Source organism: Meleagris gallopavo, chromosome 6, assembly GCF_905368555.1.
Source record: "Meleagris gallopavo chromosome 6, MGAL_WU_HG_1.1, whole genome shotgun sequence".
In the NCBI taxonomy this organism is placed as follows: Eukaryota; Metazoa; Chordata; class Aves; order Galliformes; family Phasianidae; genus Meleagris; species Meleagris gallopavo.
Window position 1 is genome coordinate 24,411,791 of NC_139409.1, and position 17,992 is coordinate 24,429,782.

Here is a 17,992-nt window from a genome sequence, read left to right on the forward strand (position 1 = left end):
AGCTCCAGCTGCTCTGAAGTTGAGATGTGGCTCTTCCTGTCCTACCTCCTACTGCCCTTCATGAGAAAAATCAACTCAGAAACTCTCTCTAGGAATCAGTTTTCCTCATTAGCCATGAAATATGCTCATTTACTGGAAAGCCCACATTGTAATGTCCGGATACTGCAGGTGAAAGAAAGATTAAGCAGTCAATTTGTTTTAGAAACAGAAAGAGAAAAGTGAGCTTGACCTATTAGTCATTTCTCCACTCCGACCCAAACTATCAGATAAGTCTGATATAAAGTGCTTGAATTCATTAACATTTCTGAAGAATAGAGGAGACTGAAACACATTCCTTTTAATTTTCCATCTCTTGCTGTCTCTGAAGAAGGAAAATCCTTGTAATTTCATAGGTGAAGCTATGGTTACATCCATTTTGATGAACCACTGGATTATAGAACAGAGAGAACTTGCCAGTTCAAACATGTTATACTGAACATAGCTCAGACTCCTGGCTGATAGAATTGACTTCAGAGGAAGCTGGGAGCTCCTGCTACTTCTGTAAAACATGAGGTTTTCAAGAAGAGTGTAGATGTAGCACTGAGGGACATGGGTTAGTGGGCACGGTGGATGGTTGGACTCAATGATCTTGGTGGTCTTTTACAACTTCAATGATTCTGTGACACTCACAGGATTGCCAAGCCTAGTGTGATATACCTGACCTCTTGGTCTGTGGTCATTACGTTAAACAGAAACAACATAAGAGAAGAACAAAACAAAACAATTTTCCATCAACGCTCTTCGAGGTTCATCTAATAAAGAAAACACTGCAAAGCTGCAACAAGAGAATCTGATAGTTGGGGTTCCCCAGAGTTGTTGAAGTGTCATTTTAGTCACTAGGGCAGAAGGATGAGCACTCACACTGCCCATGCTGGGGGTGCCAGCAGAGGCGCCCAGCAGGGGCCTGGGGGGCACATGGTCCCTGATCTGCTCCAGGCCTCCTTGTTCAAGCAGAATATTGGGAAAAATTTCTTCTGAGAAAGAGTATTGAGGCAGTGGAACAAGATGCCCAGGGAAGTGTTGGAGTTACCATCCCCAGGGATGTTTAACAGCCATGCAACTGTGGCACTGAGGGACATGATTAATGGGCATGGTGGAGATGGGCTGGAGTTGGACAACATGATGTTTGTGGTCTTTTCCAACCTTAATGATTTTATGATGACATGTACCTCAGCCACGGTGTCGGGCAGCCCCTGCTGGCTATGGAGGAACTGTGTCCTTCCCCCCTGATGTCCTGGGGGCACCCCCAGTGTTGGGAAGAGGCTAATGCCAGGCTGTGTTTTGGGAAATACTTTGGGAACTGGGGAGCGTTTCTGTTGAACAGGGAGGCCTGGAGTTAGTCACACCTTTATTTAGCAGATGAAGTGCTGGGTCTCCAGTTGGCCCCACGGTTACCTCGCAGTTAACTGTCCTTGAAGAGGAGGTTTGGCACCTCGCGGGAGCACCTCGCAGCAAGCAGAGGGGCAGTACCAGGGAGCTGATTTCAGCACCCGAGAAATGTTCTCTTGCTCAGAAGAGCTGTAAGCTCCTGGCAAACCGCACAGAGCGCCCGATGCTGTGCTATGGGTTGGCCGCAGGTAGGGAGCCGGTCCCGGAGAGGCAGGGAAAGCGTTTGTCCCATCGGAGCAGCCAGATCCTACGCTCTGCTCCGTGCCCGTATCCCCGCCGCGCCGGTGGCAGCCCGGACCTATACTGGTCGGTCCCTGCCCGCTGCTCGCCCTCCTTCAGCGGAGGTGCGGAGCGGCTCTCCCGTCGGAACGGGCTGAGGGGGAAAAGAAAAGCGGTGCCCTCTCCCCATACTCTCTCCCTACGCCCGCAGCCCGTGCCCGCTCCCTATATCCCCGGCCGGGGGGAGCGGCCCCGGGCAGCTCCGGGAGGCGCGGCGGGAGCTGGGGGCGGGGGCTGCCGGCCGGGGCGGGGGCTGGCGCGGGGCTGGGATGATAAAAGCGGGGGTAATTGCATTTAGGCAAATGAGGCAGCCTCGGCCCTCCCCGTCGCCAGGTCTATAAAGTGCGGAGCGCTCCCGCGGGCGGCCAATGCGCGGCGAGCAGCGCCCGGCTCCCGCTGCGAACGGTGCGTGTCCGTTTGTCTGTCAGTGTGTGCCTGCAGGCGTGAGGGTGTGTGCTTGTGAGGGTATGTGCTTGTGGACTTCTGTGGGTGTATGTCTGTATGGTGTGTGGGGCTGTATAGGAGAAAGAGTGCCTGCGTGTGCTTGTGCATTCACACCTGTGTGCTGCATGCGCAACCTGGGTCAGGGTGTATTTGGTGGTGTGTGTGAGCATCCCTGGACAGAGTGCATGTGGAGACCTATGTGTGTGCAGTTCAGGTGTGTCATGGGTGAGCTTATAATTAGATCTACATGTACATGGGTAGGTGTGTGTATATGTGAGGGTGCATTCAGATGCACACACATCTGTATGTGAAGGTGTGTGCCCATGTAGCTCTGTGCTTTGGTCTGAGGATGGGTGCACCTTGATTTATGTCTGCGTGGTGCCCAGCTGCAGGGTGTATGCATACCCAGGGCAGCAGGTGTGTGTCTGTGTGTGATCTGTCCCTCAGTGTGTACGTGTGTATGTGTGCAGGGTACCCTGCAGGTGCTTACCCTGCACCCCACAGGACATCAAGGCAGCCATGAGGCTCCCGCTGGCTTTCACCGTGCTGCTGCTGGCCTCGGCACAGGCACTGGCCGATGAAATGGCAGCTCCCGATGACCTCAGCTACTGGGCAGACTGGGCCGACGGTGAGCAGAAGGTGAGTGCTGAAGCTGAGGGCTGGGTGGGTGCTGGGGGTGCTGGAACTGCACTGAGTGCCGTGCTGTCACCCCGCAGGAGGAGCTGCCGCTTCCCCTGGAGCACTTTCTGCAGAGGATGGCAAGGAGACCTCGGCCCCAGCAGTTCTTCGGCCTCATGGGCAAGCGGGATGCGGGTGAGCTAGACAGGGCACCCCTGCATGCTCTGCCAGCATCCACCTGCACTCCAAAGAGGTCCCCTTCCCTTCTCACACTTTGTTTTTCTCCAGAGTTTTCTTGTTGCTTGTTCAAGCTTAGTATAAGATAAACCCCCTATCAGAAAGGAACGGGCTCCATGTTAAACTGCTGAGTACACACCAGTAAGGAGTATGTTGGCATCTTGCGGGTCAGCGTGTGTGCTGACATGGAAGCAGCTGCATGCACAGCTCCCTGAGCTGAGAGCTGCTCAGACCCACCTGGCAGTGCACGGGTTTCTCTGACACAAGATTTTGTTTTCTCTTCAAAGAGAAATGCAATTGTAAACATCACCTTAAATTTCCTTAATCTCTGGAGCATACTTGGTGTAGTTTCTATATGTGATGCTTTAAAGTACTGCAGTAGCATCATATATGTTTGCCTGTTTGTAGCCTTTTTTTTCTTTCAACTACTCTTTCCTTTTTTTTTTCTTTCCTTTCTCCTCCAACCAGGATATGGCCAGATCTCCCACAAAAGTAAGTTTTAAAAAATGTAAATATTTTAAATACTTATGCAAAGGTACTCTGATGGAGAATGGCATGTTTCAGGGTGCAGGTGTGGCTGAGTTTAGCTCAGGAATGGCAGCATCAGAGGTGGATCACTGCTCCACCCCACGGTCATGTCTCAAACCTGTACTCAATATGAGCCGCCACTCGCTGGGAGATCTCAATCCACATTAAAGTGAGGATGCTGCAGCTCTTAATTTCTCAGGGGGCTCTGTAAACCTTTCTCAGAGGCGAGGCAGGCTTGCTGCCAGGCTCAGAGAGGAACAATTAAGACAGCAAACTCTGGAAGATTAGAATTGCGAATTCCCAAATCCCTGAGAATGATTCCAGGGATAAGTGAGATGCCGTGAGGTGCTCCCTGTGCTGCCTGGGTGTGAGTCAGCCCCACTCACAGCAGGGCTGGCTACTGATCTGCCCTACAAACAGGAGCAGCCAACGCGAGCAATGTGCATTCCTTGCTTTGTGTCTTTGCCACACCAAGTGGGAGGTGGTGTCAGCAGTGTGCTGTATCCTGCTTGTGCACAAGGACAGGTGTATTCTCTATCTGAAGATGCTTAAATAGGATCTGGAAGACGTAATCAGTTTAAAATTTATTTTCTTACTTTGTGAGACCTCCTCTGCCCACAGAGGTCAATAAGTCCTCTGTTCATCACTGGATTTTGTCACTGGGATTATTTATTGGAAGGCCAATTACAGAGTCAAACATCCCGCTGGCTAAAGTAAAAAAAACTGCAGCCTTTCGAAGCTGCTTCAGTCCTGTGAGGTCTGAAATTGTTCCTCTGAGCCTGTAGATGAAGTAGCCAGGCAAAATTCGTCCCAAAGAGAGATCTCTGTTTGCCTCAAAAGTCAGCTTATAGAAAAAAGAATGGCTCCTTTTCCATCCCTACCTGAACTACAGCTGTTGCCACATCTGATACGTGCCAGAGGCAAAAAGCTGGAGTAATTTATCCTCTACAAATCCAGTGGCTTGAGGAGTGCTCAACGGAACAGGAAGGTAATAAATATTCCACAAATAGAGCCTGGCTGTCTGACTTAGATAGAGCCAGACAAAATCGCACTGGTTCCATTTCTAGTAAGGCTCTGCCTGGTAGGTGAGGAGGGTTTAACAGGTAGAGTAGGTGCATTATACAGATGAAAGCTCTGCCAGGACACTGACAAGACCGACAAAACTGTATTGGGAAAGGAGTAAGAATCAGTTGTTGCTTTCCTGTCTTATTTAAACAAAGAAAAGAAGTCACACGTATCAATCTGAGTCAATAACCAATATTCGTTCTCTGTGCTCTGAGAGTGGCATGAAAAATGAGTATGTGAGATGAATGATTTTGAAGTTTGTGTCTTCTTTCCCGGTGAAAATGCATTGTCTTAAGAGCCTGTCTATTTAAATTGCATTAAAACACAAATATATTTTTTCAGGGCATAAAACAGACTCCTTTGTTGGACTTATGGGCAAAAGATCTTTAAGTTCTGGTATGTATGCAACTGAATCAGTACTCTAATACACAGCCGCTTAACTCTGTTCCCTCTGTTCTCTCCTATGGGCTGGTAGAAGAGAGCTCTCTGAGAGGGAACTGGGGCTTTCTGAACCCACATATGTCAGGGTGCCCCTGGCCCTGCTTTTTGGTGTGGCTGGGCCTGCTGCTGGCTGCCACCAAGTAGGTGAAGTAAAGTGATGGTCCCCAGGGCGCTTCCCTCACTCCCCTGTCCTTGCCAGTATGTGTTCTTCTTGTCACTGAGGTGCTATGACAAGGAAGAAACACTTCACTGATGCATCAGGGGAAAAAAAGTCAGAGGCTGAAAACATGAACCTATTTCAACTTGCACTTCAATTCCAGGTCTCCCAGATAAAGGGATATTCTCTTTGTCTCTGCAGATTACTGTTCCTCAGATTTGGAGCAGGAGGTGAAAGAGCAGAACTTTGCAATTGGCAGCATCTAACTCTGCAGGTGGAGCTGTTGAACATTCTGGCTTTTATTTTTAGCCACAAAATGGAAAAAACTACAACAAAACACTTAAATCCTTGAATGAATGCTATAAATTTCTACTATTTTCCCATAGCCTTCGTCCCTTACAAGCATGAGCCCTGTAGGTGATTCCGGACTGCCAGGAGCTCCAGCTCTGCTGTGGGACTGTGATGAAAAAATCATGAAGCCATAAATGCTTTAAATAAAGCCATCATGAGCCATAAAGCATCAGTTAATTCCCTAGCATAGGAATTAAAGGAAAAAAAAACAACCAAAAAACAAACCCTAATGCCCATTTCATGTCTCTGAAATAGTTTTCTCTATTTTGTTAAATGGATGATAAAAGTTAAATTACTAGCTGACACCTTTATATTATGTGGATACATGCTGTGATCTATATTCTGCAATTATGGTTGTCAGAACTTTTATTTTCAATTAATCCCCGTTCAGACTAGTAATATTGCTCTCTGCATCATCTTGCAAATTGCTACGTATCATGAATGATTTCGTACAATTTCATCTGCAGTGGCAATAGCTATTAAATACATAATACCTGTAAATATCTCTGCTATCATAAAAGTAAATAACCTGGAAGTAACAAATGGGGTTTTGTAATCCCAATGGAAACATTTACATGAGTATGAGGATGCAGTATAAAGCAAATGTTTAAAAAAGGCAAAGATTTGATTGCTTTGATTTCAAAATTTCTGGTATAGTTGGAGTACTGCGCTGTGGTATTTAAGTATTTATCTGTAACAAAGGGAAATAATGAGGTTTTACCCTGCTGAGCTGTGGCTGACGTGAAAAACCACACCTCGCTGTGATGGTGACAGTCAGAAGTGGCAGCTCCTGCAGCACATTGTGCTGAATGCCCCCGGGCTTGCAGGGTGCTCATGCACGGCCGGGCTTGAACACGTTCTGCGGTGCTTCCTTGGGGTCACAACAGAGGTGACCAGCTCTGCCTGCTGAGGTCAGGCCCTGCCCAGAAGTGCTCTGCAGAGCTCCCTCATGTTAAAGCAGCAAGGAGGAAATTTCTCCCACCACTGCTGAGCGCTGTTTCTTACTGAAGACTGCTGTAGGTGGCAGTTGCCCACGGGATGCTCTGGGTTTGGCCTAGCTTCTGCTGCAGCCCTTGGTACAAGTTATGGCTGTGAGTACAGGCTGGAGGCAGGGAAGGTTTATGCTGGGAACAGGAGGTGGGAATGTCAGTACAGAAAGTCCTTTAGACTCAGGCACTGATTTCAGTGCTCAAGTCTCCTCTTTGTAATGAAATACTGGAAGGTGAAAAGGTTCTGAGCTAAGAGTACTTCAGGCAGCTCATAGAGGAGAAGCAAAAGGCACAGTCCCTCAGCATCCTGAAGGATTACATGTTCTGAGGGGCAAAGCCAAATTAAGCAGCTGGGGGCTGTGCCAGGATTCCACATCTCTGCTGGCAGCAGCCTCCGAGCAGCTCTGTGGGGCAGGAGCATCACTGGGCGGTGGGGAACACTGGGGTTCTCATGGAGCTGCAGCCTCCCTGCTCCCTGGCTGCAGGGGCTATGTGGGCTGTGGGATTGTGTGTGGCTGTTCAATGTGTCTCATGCTTCTCTGCTTCTTGCAGGATCCTCTGAAAGGAACATAGCACAGAATTACGAGCGAAGGCGTAAATGATACATTCCCTCGTGTTATTTATTAAACTTCATTTGTTCCAATGGCCAATGCAGTGTAATATAAACCAACCACTGTATGGGATAATTATTTATTTAACAATACTAAATGGTTTTGTGTTGAGTTTTTCTTTTCTTTTTTTTTTTTTTTTCTTTTTTTTTTTGAGTTAGGTGTTCAATAAGATGATTATTTTTCATGTAGTGGCAGCGACACGTGTTGCGTAGGAGCGTTGGGTCCTGGAAGGACATCTTCAGGACCGGCGACCTTGGTGATGTCTCACAACAAAGCACATTGTTCAATATGACCTGTAGAGTTATGTTCACCAATCAGAGGTTCTTTTATTCATCAAAAGTGAGTCTGTATCAGCTTCACAACCATGCAGAACAGAGCTGATGTACAGTCTAGTGCCTCGATTTGTTTTCATGGTTTATAATGTACTGTAATTTCTGTATCAAAATATATTTGTATCATTGCAGCATGTTTTACGTTTTCTGACTACATATCTATATATTTTAAAAAGGTGGGAGGGGTAAGATTTGAATGTGAATCTGAAGTCTTCATTTCGTAGCCTGGAATTTTATGATAGTAACATTTTAAATAAAATCTGCTCTGGGGATTTTGCAACATACTTCCTTTGGTGATAGTGATGGCGTTATTTCCAGAATGAGACACAGATCCAAGGAACTGATGTCAGACTAGAAAACACTGAGGTGTAATGACTTCCTTTTGCAGGGAGGCTGTGGGCCTCCTCCTGTAGGACTGGTGAAAGCTTTGGGGGATTTGCTATTGGAGGTAGCAGCTCTAGGTCACTCAAGGTGCCACTGCTATGGAATCCAAAGTCTGCACTGACGGAGTGAGAAGGGCCCACTGTATCCTTCGGCTCATTTGCTGTGGATTTCATCCACTATTGTCTGTTATTTAAAAGCCAAGCTTTTAATAAATTATAGCCCTCTGATTCACAATAAAAACACCTGTTGACTTGGACCAATGCAATGTAAGAGAAAAACATGTGGGTATAATTACCTTTTTAATTAAAATGTCTGGTTACTATATTTCCAGACAGTCCCAAAATGCTACATTCACCTCACCAGCTGCCAAAGCATCTGGAGATCTATTTTTTTTCCATCTGCTAAAAGCTATAATTCTCTGATGCCTTCATACAAGCCTTCATTACAAACTAACCAGCAGTAAAAACAGACAATATATACAAGCTGAATTTCAAAATAAGTAGTACAAAAGGATTAACTAGTTGTTTTCCATTTTTGAAGTGAGCTCAGCAAAATCAATTTTCAAGTTTATCTGAGGCATTCCCACAGCTGCACCCATTAACAGTGCTGATGGACATAGGCTCCTCCTTCTGCTATATATTGATGAGATTTCCCCCCCCCCCTCCAGAGCCTCCTCTTCCCCAGGCTAAACAGCCCCTGCTCTCTCAGCCTCTCCTTACAGCACAGATGTTCCAGTCGCTCCATCGTGTTGGTGGCCCACCTTCAGACTCTGCAGTGCCCAGGTCTCTCCTGCACTGAGAAGCCCAGAACTGGACCCAGCACTGCAGGTGTGGTCTCACCGACACTCAGTGAGGGGCTGTGTCGGCTCCCACTGAGCTCAGTGAGCAAGGGAAGCTGTGCCGAGCTGCAGGCACTGCTGAGGGAGTACAGCCATATGCAGGTGTGCACTGAGTAATGCTCAGTGAAGGGTGAATAGCCCCAGACAGCAGGGAGAGTGAGTCTTATACATGTGGAGTGCAGCACAGGCGTTAGTTAACAGCGTCCAGCAGAGGTAAGGCCTGAATCTTCTAGTGGAACCATTTTCCCTGGAAGGAAAAGCTGACCCTTCAGCTTCACATATCCTCCTGTTATGTGGCTCCCTGCAGAATGCTTAATTAATGTTTGAAAGCTTGTCTTCATTTCTGTTAGCATAATAAAGTATGGTTTTTGCTAATTCACGTTTTGAACAAGAAAACTGGCATTGATGTCTATGGTTGCACAGAAACACATTCCCTGGTACAAATAGAACAACCACACAGCATGAGACAGGGATTGAAACATTCCAACTAACTCCACCACCAGCAAAAAATGGGTAGCATTTCAGGGCAGTTTCCCCAGTTTGAGAAGGAGCATTTGGGAGGATGTTTGGAGCAGCAGCCCATCCCTGCATTGTGCAGGGAGGACAGGCTTCAGTTAAGTGATGCTCTGGAGGAAGAGAAAGAGGAAGAGGGGAAGATTCCTGTTTCCCTCTGGTGTTCTGCCCGTGCTCATCTCACTTCCACCAGGGTCCTCCTGATGCTCCAAGGCAAAAGTGCCTAATTCTTATGCCTTTATTCCTGCTTTTATTAGAAACAATATAGTTTATGCGTTACTGAGAGCTAAAACTTCAGGCATACTTTTTAATCACTTCTGTTGTCTTTACTCTCCCTTGTGAGGCAGTTCTCTCCCTTAACTTTTAAATACTTTTACGTGATAGACAGCATTGACAGCATTGTAGCCCCAGGCCATTTGTGTCTTCAGCCCCACAACAAAGCCCCCAGCTGCTCTGTCACCTCCAGCCACATCCATGACATAGGCAGAGCCGTTCCTGTTGGTAACAGCCTGACATCATCAATGAAGCTACAGTATGGCATCAATCAGTTAAATGGGAGCGAGCTTTTAGAAAAAAAAATATTGAAAATCTTTCTAGGAAGTCAGCACAGAAAGCAAGCCCAGAGTGATGCTGGTAATTGTCCCACTGGAGAGGTGCTGTAGGCGGTTTGACATTGCAGGCACCTTCAAAGCACTCTGCTTCCTTTTTGCTTCTATTTTCCCCCAGAAATGCATCATACACATGCTTTATGGCTGGTGGCTGCTCACCTGCTGCCCACCAGTGCAGTTTTGTGTCCCACATCCCAGCTCCTTCTGGCTCTCCCATGTTTGCTGGTTCTGAACCGGGAAGCAGCTCCTCACTTCCATCATCACAGTTAATTAAGGCGTAGAGTAAAACCTAAATGATTAATGTTGCAACAAGTTAATACTTGGCTGAAGTAAGACCCTAACAGGCAATCCCCATGGAGGCTGCAGTTGGTAATGTCTACTCACACACAAATGTATTCCCCTCCCCAGGCAGGGGATGCTGAACCCATGCTCTCAGCAGCCTTGAAGAAATGTGACCCAGAAGACAGTCAGCTCCATCCATCACCACCACTGCTCTGCTGCATGGAGGCTGTTTTCCCACCGTGCAGATGTGGCAGAATTCACTGTGGAAGACTGCCAGGGGTCTGCCTCTGCCTGCACCTCACACCAGGGTAGCTTGGGCCTTGCAACACTTGCCCACCCAGCTGCCACTAGAGAGTCCTTTGTTGCTGTCCTGCAAGGCTCCTGGTTTTCAGTACAGTCCTAAGCAAAAGAAGAGGAAGAATCTGGAAACATCTGAGCAGAGTGATCCCTGCAGAGGAGCCCAGCCCCCAGCCATTGTTAGCTGGAGCAGAGTAGCACCAAGAGTTGTTTTTTAAATTATTCATGTGATTCTTAAAAATGCTGTTTTTTCCAGACTAAGCCAATAAGAGCTCCTTCAGAGCTACCAAGAACCATTATTTATATGAAGACTTTGTCCCTGTATGTACCTAAACTATAGCTCAGATAACTGCTTTAGCATAAAGAGAACTGTGCAAGTCCCTCTACGAGCTTTATTATAGACCAAATTTTCCTGAGCAGTTCCCATAGCCACAATATTGTAGATTTTGTTAATGAACATTGCCAGTATGCTAGGACAGGAGCACACAGCGGCTCTTTCCCCGGAGCATTGCCACACTACTCTGCCAGGATGCAGCTGCCTATGGGACTGCACACACCACAGTGCCCTCTTGCTATCTACAGAATGGTGCACTTCCCCTTTAGGAAACAGTTGATACCCGAAGGGTAGGTTTGTATTTGGTTTTGTTTTGCTGTCAGCAAGTGTACAGAATCCTTGAATCTATCTACATCCTTCAGGGACACTACGTAGTCTCTCTTCACATTACTCTCAGTGTTTCTGAAAGAGCACAGACTGAGACATTTGTCAACAGGAGGGGCATCTGGGATCTGTGGAATTCACAGAACCACAGAATCACAGGGGTTGGAAGGGTCCTCAAGTGATCATCATGTCCAACCTCCCTGCTAAACAGTTACCCTACAACAGGTTGCATAGGCAGGCGTCCAGATAGGTCTTGAATACCGCCACAGAAGGAGACTCCATAGCCTCTCTGGGCTGCCTGTTCCAGTGCTCCATCACCCTTACTGGAAAGAAGTTCTTCATGTTCATACAGAACTTCCTGTTTTCAGGCTTTAGGCCATTACTTCTGGTCTTATAGCTACACACTACCAAGGAGAGCCTAGCCTCAGCCATTTATCTCTGTTGCAGTGTCTCACAGTAAAGAATTTCTTCCTACACGCCCTTACAAAAAGTCCCTCCCCAGTTTTCCTGTAGGCCCCCTTCAGGTACTGGAAGGCCACTATAAGGTCCCCTCAGCGCCTTTTCTCCAGGCTGAAGAGCCCCAGCTCTCACAGCCTGTCCCTGTGGGGTAGGTGCTCCAGAAAGGCACAAGCACAGTGTAGCAAAGCACTACAATTCAAGCAACATCCTCCAGAAGAAAACCTTGCTTGGAGAAGACATTCCTTCCTTGCTGAAGGAACAGACACACACAGCAAGGCTACATTAAGACTTCATTTAAAAGCAGAAGTTAAACATTGAATCTCTCTGGATAGGGAATCGAACAATGATGACAGATTTTCTGAGTGAAAAATGGGCTATAGTTATACCTTTTAAGTTATATGATGGGCACAACCGCAAAATTAAGTTTTCAGGATGATAGAAAAGCGATATTTTAAGAAACATTTTGCATATACCTGCAGTTATTTAAAGGTGAAACATTTTGCTTATGCACTTAGCTGTTTTTTTAATTGCTCACAGGATGTACCCATGCACTTGAGATTATTTTAATAGTGGTACACCATACAGCTGAGGAAATTATGTCACTTGCTGTTTCATTTCTCTTACAGCTTTTATTTGTGAGATGCATCAAACGGTGCAATACTGGGACTCCACACAGAAAAAGAGGTGCTGTTTGTTCTCATTAAGACCCCTGTGCTGTGCTCCCACCTGCAGCCCGAGCAGCCTTGGGCCTTGGCACCTGCTTCATATCCTGGTGCTGCAGCAGGTGCTGCTTGGGGTGGGTTGGTTTGAAGGAAATCACCTGGAAAGGAAGACATCAGCATAAATGATTTCCTTTTAAAGTGCACACTTCCGTTCAGCGCTGAGAGCCCACTAAGATTTTATTTGGTTATCTTTTTCAATTGTTTTCTAAGGAAAGTTTTGTTTTATCAGCATTGCTGGGATTGCTGCATGTAAAGCACACAGCTACCTGCGCTGCAAGGGGATGATTTATTGCACTGAATATAAAATATGAATATCTCATCCACCACTTACCAGCACAATGGTACTAAATGAATATGGACTGGAGCACTTCCCAGCTCAGACAATGTATGTTTATTAGCAAAAGAAAAAAAAATAGAAACAATAATATCATTTTTTTCTGTCTCTCTCAAACCAATTGAATTTATTTTGCTTCCCAGATAGAAGTGTTTGTGTTGAACAGAAACCAACAAGCCCATTACATATTACAAACGATATTAGAGAAAGTCAGCTTGAACTATAACATTGATACATTATTAGTACATTTCAAAGATATTTATTTAATGGTAGTAGATTTTATGGTGAATTACGTAGCCAAGATAGAATCTTTTATATTTTCCTTTGCCAAGCAAAATAGATGTTTCAAAGCTTTTAATGCTAATTCTTACAAAAGCTTGTCCAAGAGGTTCCTCGAGAAAGGTGCCCAAAGCCAACACAGTGCTGACACATCTCGCTTTCTCTGATGTTTTTGACCTGTAGTGGAGTCATAAGATTATATGAGATTCCCAAACTTTGTGCTGTACAAGAAATGAAGTTTTCAGGCAATACGTTAAGAAAATAAAATATTAAAATGTCTGAGAAAGGATAACATTTCCATTATAAGAGAAATAGGATGTTTCTGCAAGTCTTTTATAAAATTTCATGAGTTTCACCACATTAGTTTGGAGGAGGTCCAATTAGCCCAAAAGCAGGGCAGGACACAGCTAGGAACTCCTTATGTGGTGCAGCCATACCGCTGAGTGCACAGAGCTGCAGAAAAGATATAGTTCACATGACAACTATCTCACATTGAAGATGGTTAGAGAGCATTTCTCCTATGAAGAAAGGTTGATGGAGCTCGGCTTGTCCAGCCTGGAGAAGACAAGGCCCAGGGAAGACCTGGTAGCAGAATTCCAAGACTTGAAGGGAGCTTATAAACAGAAGGGACATCACCTGTTTACATGGCCTGATAGTGATAGGACCAGAGGGAATGTCTTTAAACTAGAAAAAGGGGAAACTTAGCTTAGGTGTTATGAAAAAAATCATTACTGAGAAGGTGGTAAGGTGCTGGCACTGCTGCCCAGAGAGCTGTGGTGCCCCATCCCTGGAGGTGCATAAGGCCAGGCTGGATGGGGCCCTGAGCAGACTGAGCTGCTGGGGGGCAGCCCTGCCCATGGCACAGGGGTGGAACTGGATGATCTTCGAGGTACCTTCCAACCCAAGCCATTCTATGATTCTATGTAAAATATGTCTATCCATCTTTCGTTGCTGCAAAGAGTATTTTTAAGATTTTCTCAGCAGGACTTTTGATTTGAGCTTTCAACCATTTGGCCAACTCTTAGAATAGTGCAGTGAAAGTTTTCACTTCCTGACACAGAAAGTACGTGCAGAAGCTGCTATGGAGTATTGCTTCCTTAATCTTTATTAATATTTGGCTATTAACTCACGTGGTGATGTTAAGATACAAGAGGGGATTTAATTCTATTTGTACTAGAGATTCAGCAGTTTTACCTGAATGGGATATTTCGGTGATCTGAAACTCAGAGCATGAAAGCTTTTTGGTTATCCAAAAAAATAAAGAAAAAAAAAAAAAGAGCATATTTAAAACAATTTAAATCGTATCACTGTATTGAGAAGAACTACACCAGTTCTTTCTGAAAGGAAACCATGAGCATGGCCCAGTAGCACCATCCAGCAGCCAGAATCCCCTCTTTCATGCAGCTTTCACTGACAGAGATAACCGTGCTCCAAAACATGGGGAGAGAAGTGAGCTCAGGCGTTCAGAGAAGCGGGGTGACCACAGTGCTCTCACATTGCTACACCTTTCACACACACCTCAAGAGATACAACAACTTCAATACCCCCAAACACACACCTTAAGCATCTGATCCAGCTGAGCATTTGGCCACTGCTGTAGCATTTAAGGGTGATTATGGCACATTCCTAAAGTTCAATACTTCTTCAAAGCCCTGTTCCACTGAAGTGCCCATGAATCTGTTTTTGCCTCTACTGAGCAAAGGAGATCAAAAGTCATAATGGAACAAAAAAATGGCCCCTGATAGGTTGCAAAGTTATTTCAGGTAATTTAATTGAATATAATGAGTGATACCTCATGTACTTTGGTTTTGATATTGATTCCTTCAGATTTGTCTAAAATAGAAACAATTAAACAAGCAAGTAATGATCCTGAGATTTAGATTAAAGATAAATCTTAAGCAAGAAGCACATTCCGTAGAGTATCCTGAATGGAGCCATCCATTTTGGCCTGTCAAGTAATGGTATGGCTTCAGAGGCAATTACATTTGCTATTATCTATCTTTCTCCCTGTGTTTGAAGTAAAAATAATGTGTTACCTTGCTCCACTTTTTGCTTAGCCTCGCACACCAAGATACCTCTTCATCCACTGAACTGCAGCTTACGGGCAACAGAAGTGGGAGAAGCTGTGGAGCTGCCGAGCACAAAACCACTCCATCTCTTGTCCTGTAGGCACCATGTGCCAGGCATCACCTGGAATGTGCTCTGTGGCTCTTGGGACTTAGCAGATGTGAGACAGTAACTCAAAGGCCAAATGTAAATATTGTTCTATTGTCAGCAGCCTGATAATAACAATATTTATCTTAAATCTGTGCTGGGTGCCCATCACCTGTTCCTTAGCCAGTTGTTAAAAACCGCTGATGTCCCTGTAATACCAACTTTCTACGAAATAATGTGTAGTAAAGTATTGTGTCTGAAGAAAGATGAAAGTTTTGTTTCACTGTGACACCAGGCTTCCTGCCATCCCAGCTGCAGACCTGCTCTTTGGCATTTCAAAATTAGCAGTGAGAAATCAGCTGGGAGCCAGAGGGCCGCAAATATCCACCAGGATAATGTAGCATCTTTCATTCCCTCCAAGGAAGTGTGACAGAGCCAAGTCATCACTGGAAAGTATTTGCATATTTAAATTGTTTCATTATCTCATAAAAGTCTCTAATCAGTCATTGGTGTGCTAAGAGAAGAACGTTAAGCAAAAGGAAGAGGAAATAAATGCAAATACGTCTTCACAATCCCAAGGAGCAAAAGACTTCCAAAAATATCAGGTACATTTGGGACAAAAAGTAATGACAAAAATAATAAAAATATGATTTTGACCATGATAAAAGGAAATACACCACGGTAACTGATTCTTTCATAGACTACTTCAGCAAGACATTTATACAGAGGACACACTTCTACAGAGAGTCAGCCACTGCATTTATCTTCTTTTGCTATTTCAAGCTGGGGCAGTAAGCCGTGCTTAATTTTAAACATGACAAGAGGGCTGTCTGACAGCTCCAGCTGTTTCAGCTTGTGCTCTTGTACACCACAGCAGAAGTATCTGAGCAAAACTCGACATGAATCACCCTGAGCTGTTTTGAAATAATTTAATTCTTTAACAGTTAAGGAGATATGATTTAAAAATAAATAAATCATGCTGAGGGATTTGAACAAAATTTCTGTAGGCTGGCATCCTTCACAAGTAATATTTGGAAAATACAGGGAGACAAAAAAAAAAACCAACCACAACACCAAAGAGACACCTCTAGACCTACCACCACCATTGGTGGCTTCTCTCTGTGGAAGGCTCTAGGTTTCTGGGAGCACAGGTATGGCTCCATCCCCTTTCTTACTCCTCACCTACTCAGATGAGCTTCTGACTTTTGCCCTCATAACATCCACCTTACAACTTCACACTGCCCATGTATACTCAAACTATCTTCCTCCCAGACCAGGTCCTACAGGCCCTCACTCAAATGAGTAATGCTACTGGCAGTGTTTCAATCTTCCCTGGCCTGGCCAGATCTGAGCTGGTGGCTCTGCCTGGGCTCACTGGCACCATGGCATGACCCTCTCAGCCACATGACCTTCCTGATGCCCAGGCCCCAAAGGGCAGCAAACATTCAGTAGGGACACAGCTGTCCAGCAGCATCTCCTGGCACACAGTATCAAAGTATGGCCTCACTCTCATGGCTATGCTGCAAAGTTACACTCAAAAGGGGCAGGAAGCCTGCTTCACTGCCTGCCCCCCAAAAACATGTTTAAGTTTCTAGATCCCCATGTTTTTCTTCTGCAGAGGAGAAAAAATAATAACAAAAATTCCACCTTCCTGCTGAAAACTCCAAACCAAGATCATTGTATAAAAGGGAGCACACACAGCCAGAAGTGAAGAAAACCTGGATCCCAGCTGGCCATTCCTGTACTTACCTCCTCAGCATCTTCAGAAGGCAGAGAAATGAAATGGCTCTGCTAAAGAGGGGAGATGTGCTGAATTGCTTTTTGCAGCTCATCGGGGAGGTTTATGCTGGAGCTGAGCACAAGTTTCCCATCCCCTTAGAAAATCAGAAGTTCAAAACCTGTGCTGATAGCAGCATCTCACTGTGCCTCACAGAATGATATGTGAGGCATTATTTCAGAAAATGGAGTTGGGTGTCACTCCAAAATGCACACATCTCTTTTCTCAACGACCTTTGAGTTGGTAACGCACCTTTTCCATGAGTAACTCATCCACTGCCAAGATAGGCAACTCTGCCACCACTTAGAACAGATTCTGCACTAAAAATTCATACTGATTTATGGCCCATGAAGCTCTAAATTCCCAGACACCGGCTCTGTGTGGAGTCCCTCTGTGTCAGCAGACTTTTTAGCTGCAGGTAGTGAAGAAAAAATCATTTTTGTAGTTCAGAAAAGACCAGGAAGGGCAGAGTGCTCGAAGCTGGGATTCCTGCAGGTGGCACTGACTCAGCCCCTGGCAGAGCAGGAGCTGTGTGGGACCAGCACCACCAAACTGGAAACTGGGGACAGATAGAACTCACAGCTTCAGAGCACATTCCTGAAATACATCACAAGGAATCCGAACATCTGCAGAGGGCAGTCCATTATCTGCCCACATAATAGCAACCTGTTCATCTTTACTGTGCAACTCCCCTATGCTTCCTCACCTACCTGATTTAAGCTGGAGGAAACAATCACATCATCTTCCTGCCCTGTCCTCAGAGGCTGCCTTAAGAGTTCCAATTAGCATCAATTGGGATAATGGTTCTATTTGCATTTTTAAGCTATTATTAGCAAGCCGTCAGTCAGCCAATAATTTGTATCACTACCCCCCTCCTTTTTGTGCTAAAATAATAATGGTTTTAATCAAAAGCAATTTGTATTAATATATGTTTTGCCCCAGGTGTTAAGAGCAGTCTTCAAGAGTGGTGGCGAGAGATGTTAAGTAACACCGTTTATTAATATAGATGACTACTGATAGCCTTGGAAGTAGCAGAAATGGAGGCTCTTTTTGCAGCCAGCTTCTTAGCAGGACTCATGGGCACACAGAGGGTCACGCACTGCATGAACGCCTATGCTCCTCATATTAACCAATCACAAGAATGGGATGGAGGAGTAGACCTCAGAATAAAACCATTCCCCAGCCCAGTGCTACCTTACACATTCCT

At 45.4% G+C, this 17,992-nt stretch overlaps 1 protein-coding gene across 7 annotated transcripts; it reads left to right on the plus strand.

Moving 5' to 3' along the window:
* Positions 1–2,003: 2,003 nt before the first annotated feature.
* On the plus strand, positions 2,004–7,764 carry TAC1 (tachykinin precursor 1). Of its 7 annotated transcripts, none has more exons than XM_003207095.5 (6): positions 2,004–2,112; positions 2,656–2,790; positions 2,868–2,964; positions 3,475–3,498; positions 4,942–4,995; positions 7,090–7,764. In XM_003207095.5, exons 2-6 carry the CDS (start codon positions 2,671–2,673, stop codon positions 7,137–7,139), a joined length of 345 nt encoding a protein of 114 aa, XP_003207143.1. In that variant the 5' UTR covers positions 2,004–2,112; positions 2,656–2,670; the 3' UTR covers positions 7,140–7,764. The 7 variants fall into 7 exon arrangements, with proteins under 7 accessions (XP_003207143.1, XP_019471894.1, XP_019471897.1 ...); XM_019616349.2 differs by lacking the exon at positions 7,090–7,764 and adding an exon at positions 5,399–7,076; XM_085227484.1 differs by having other exon boundaries at positions 2,014–2,112; positions 2,622–2,790.
* The last annotated feature ends 10,228 nt before the right edge of the window (positions 7,765–17,992 follow it).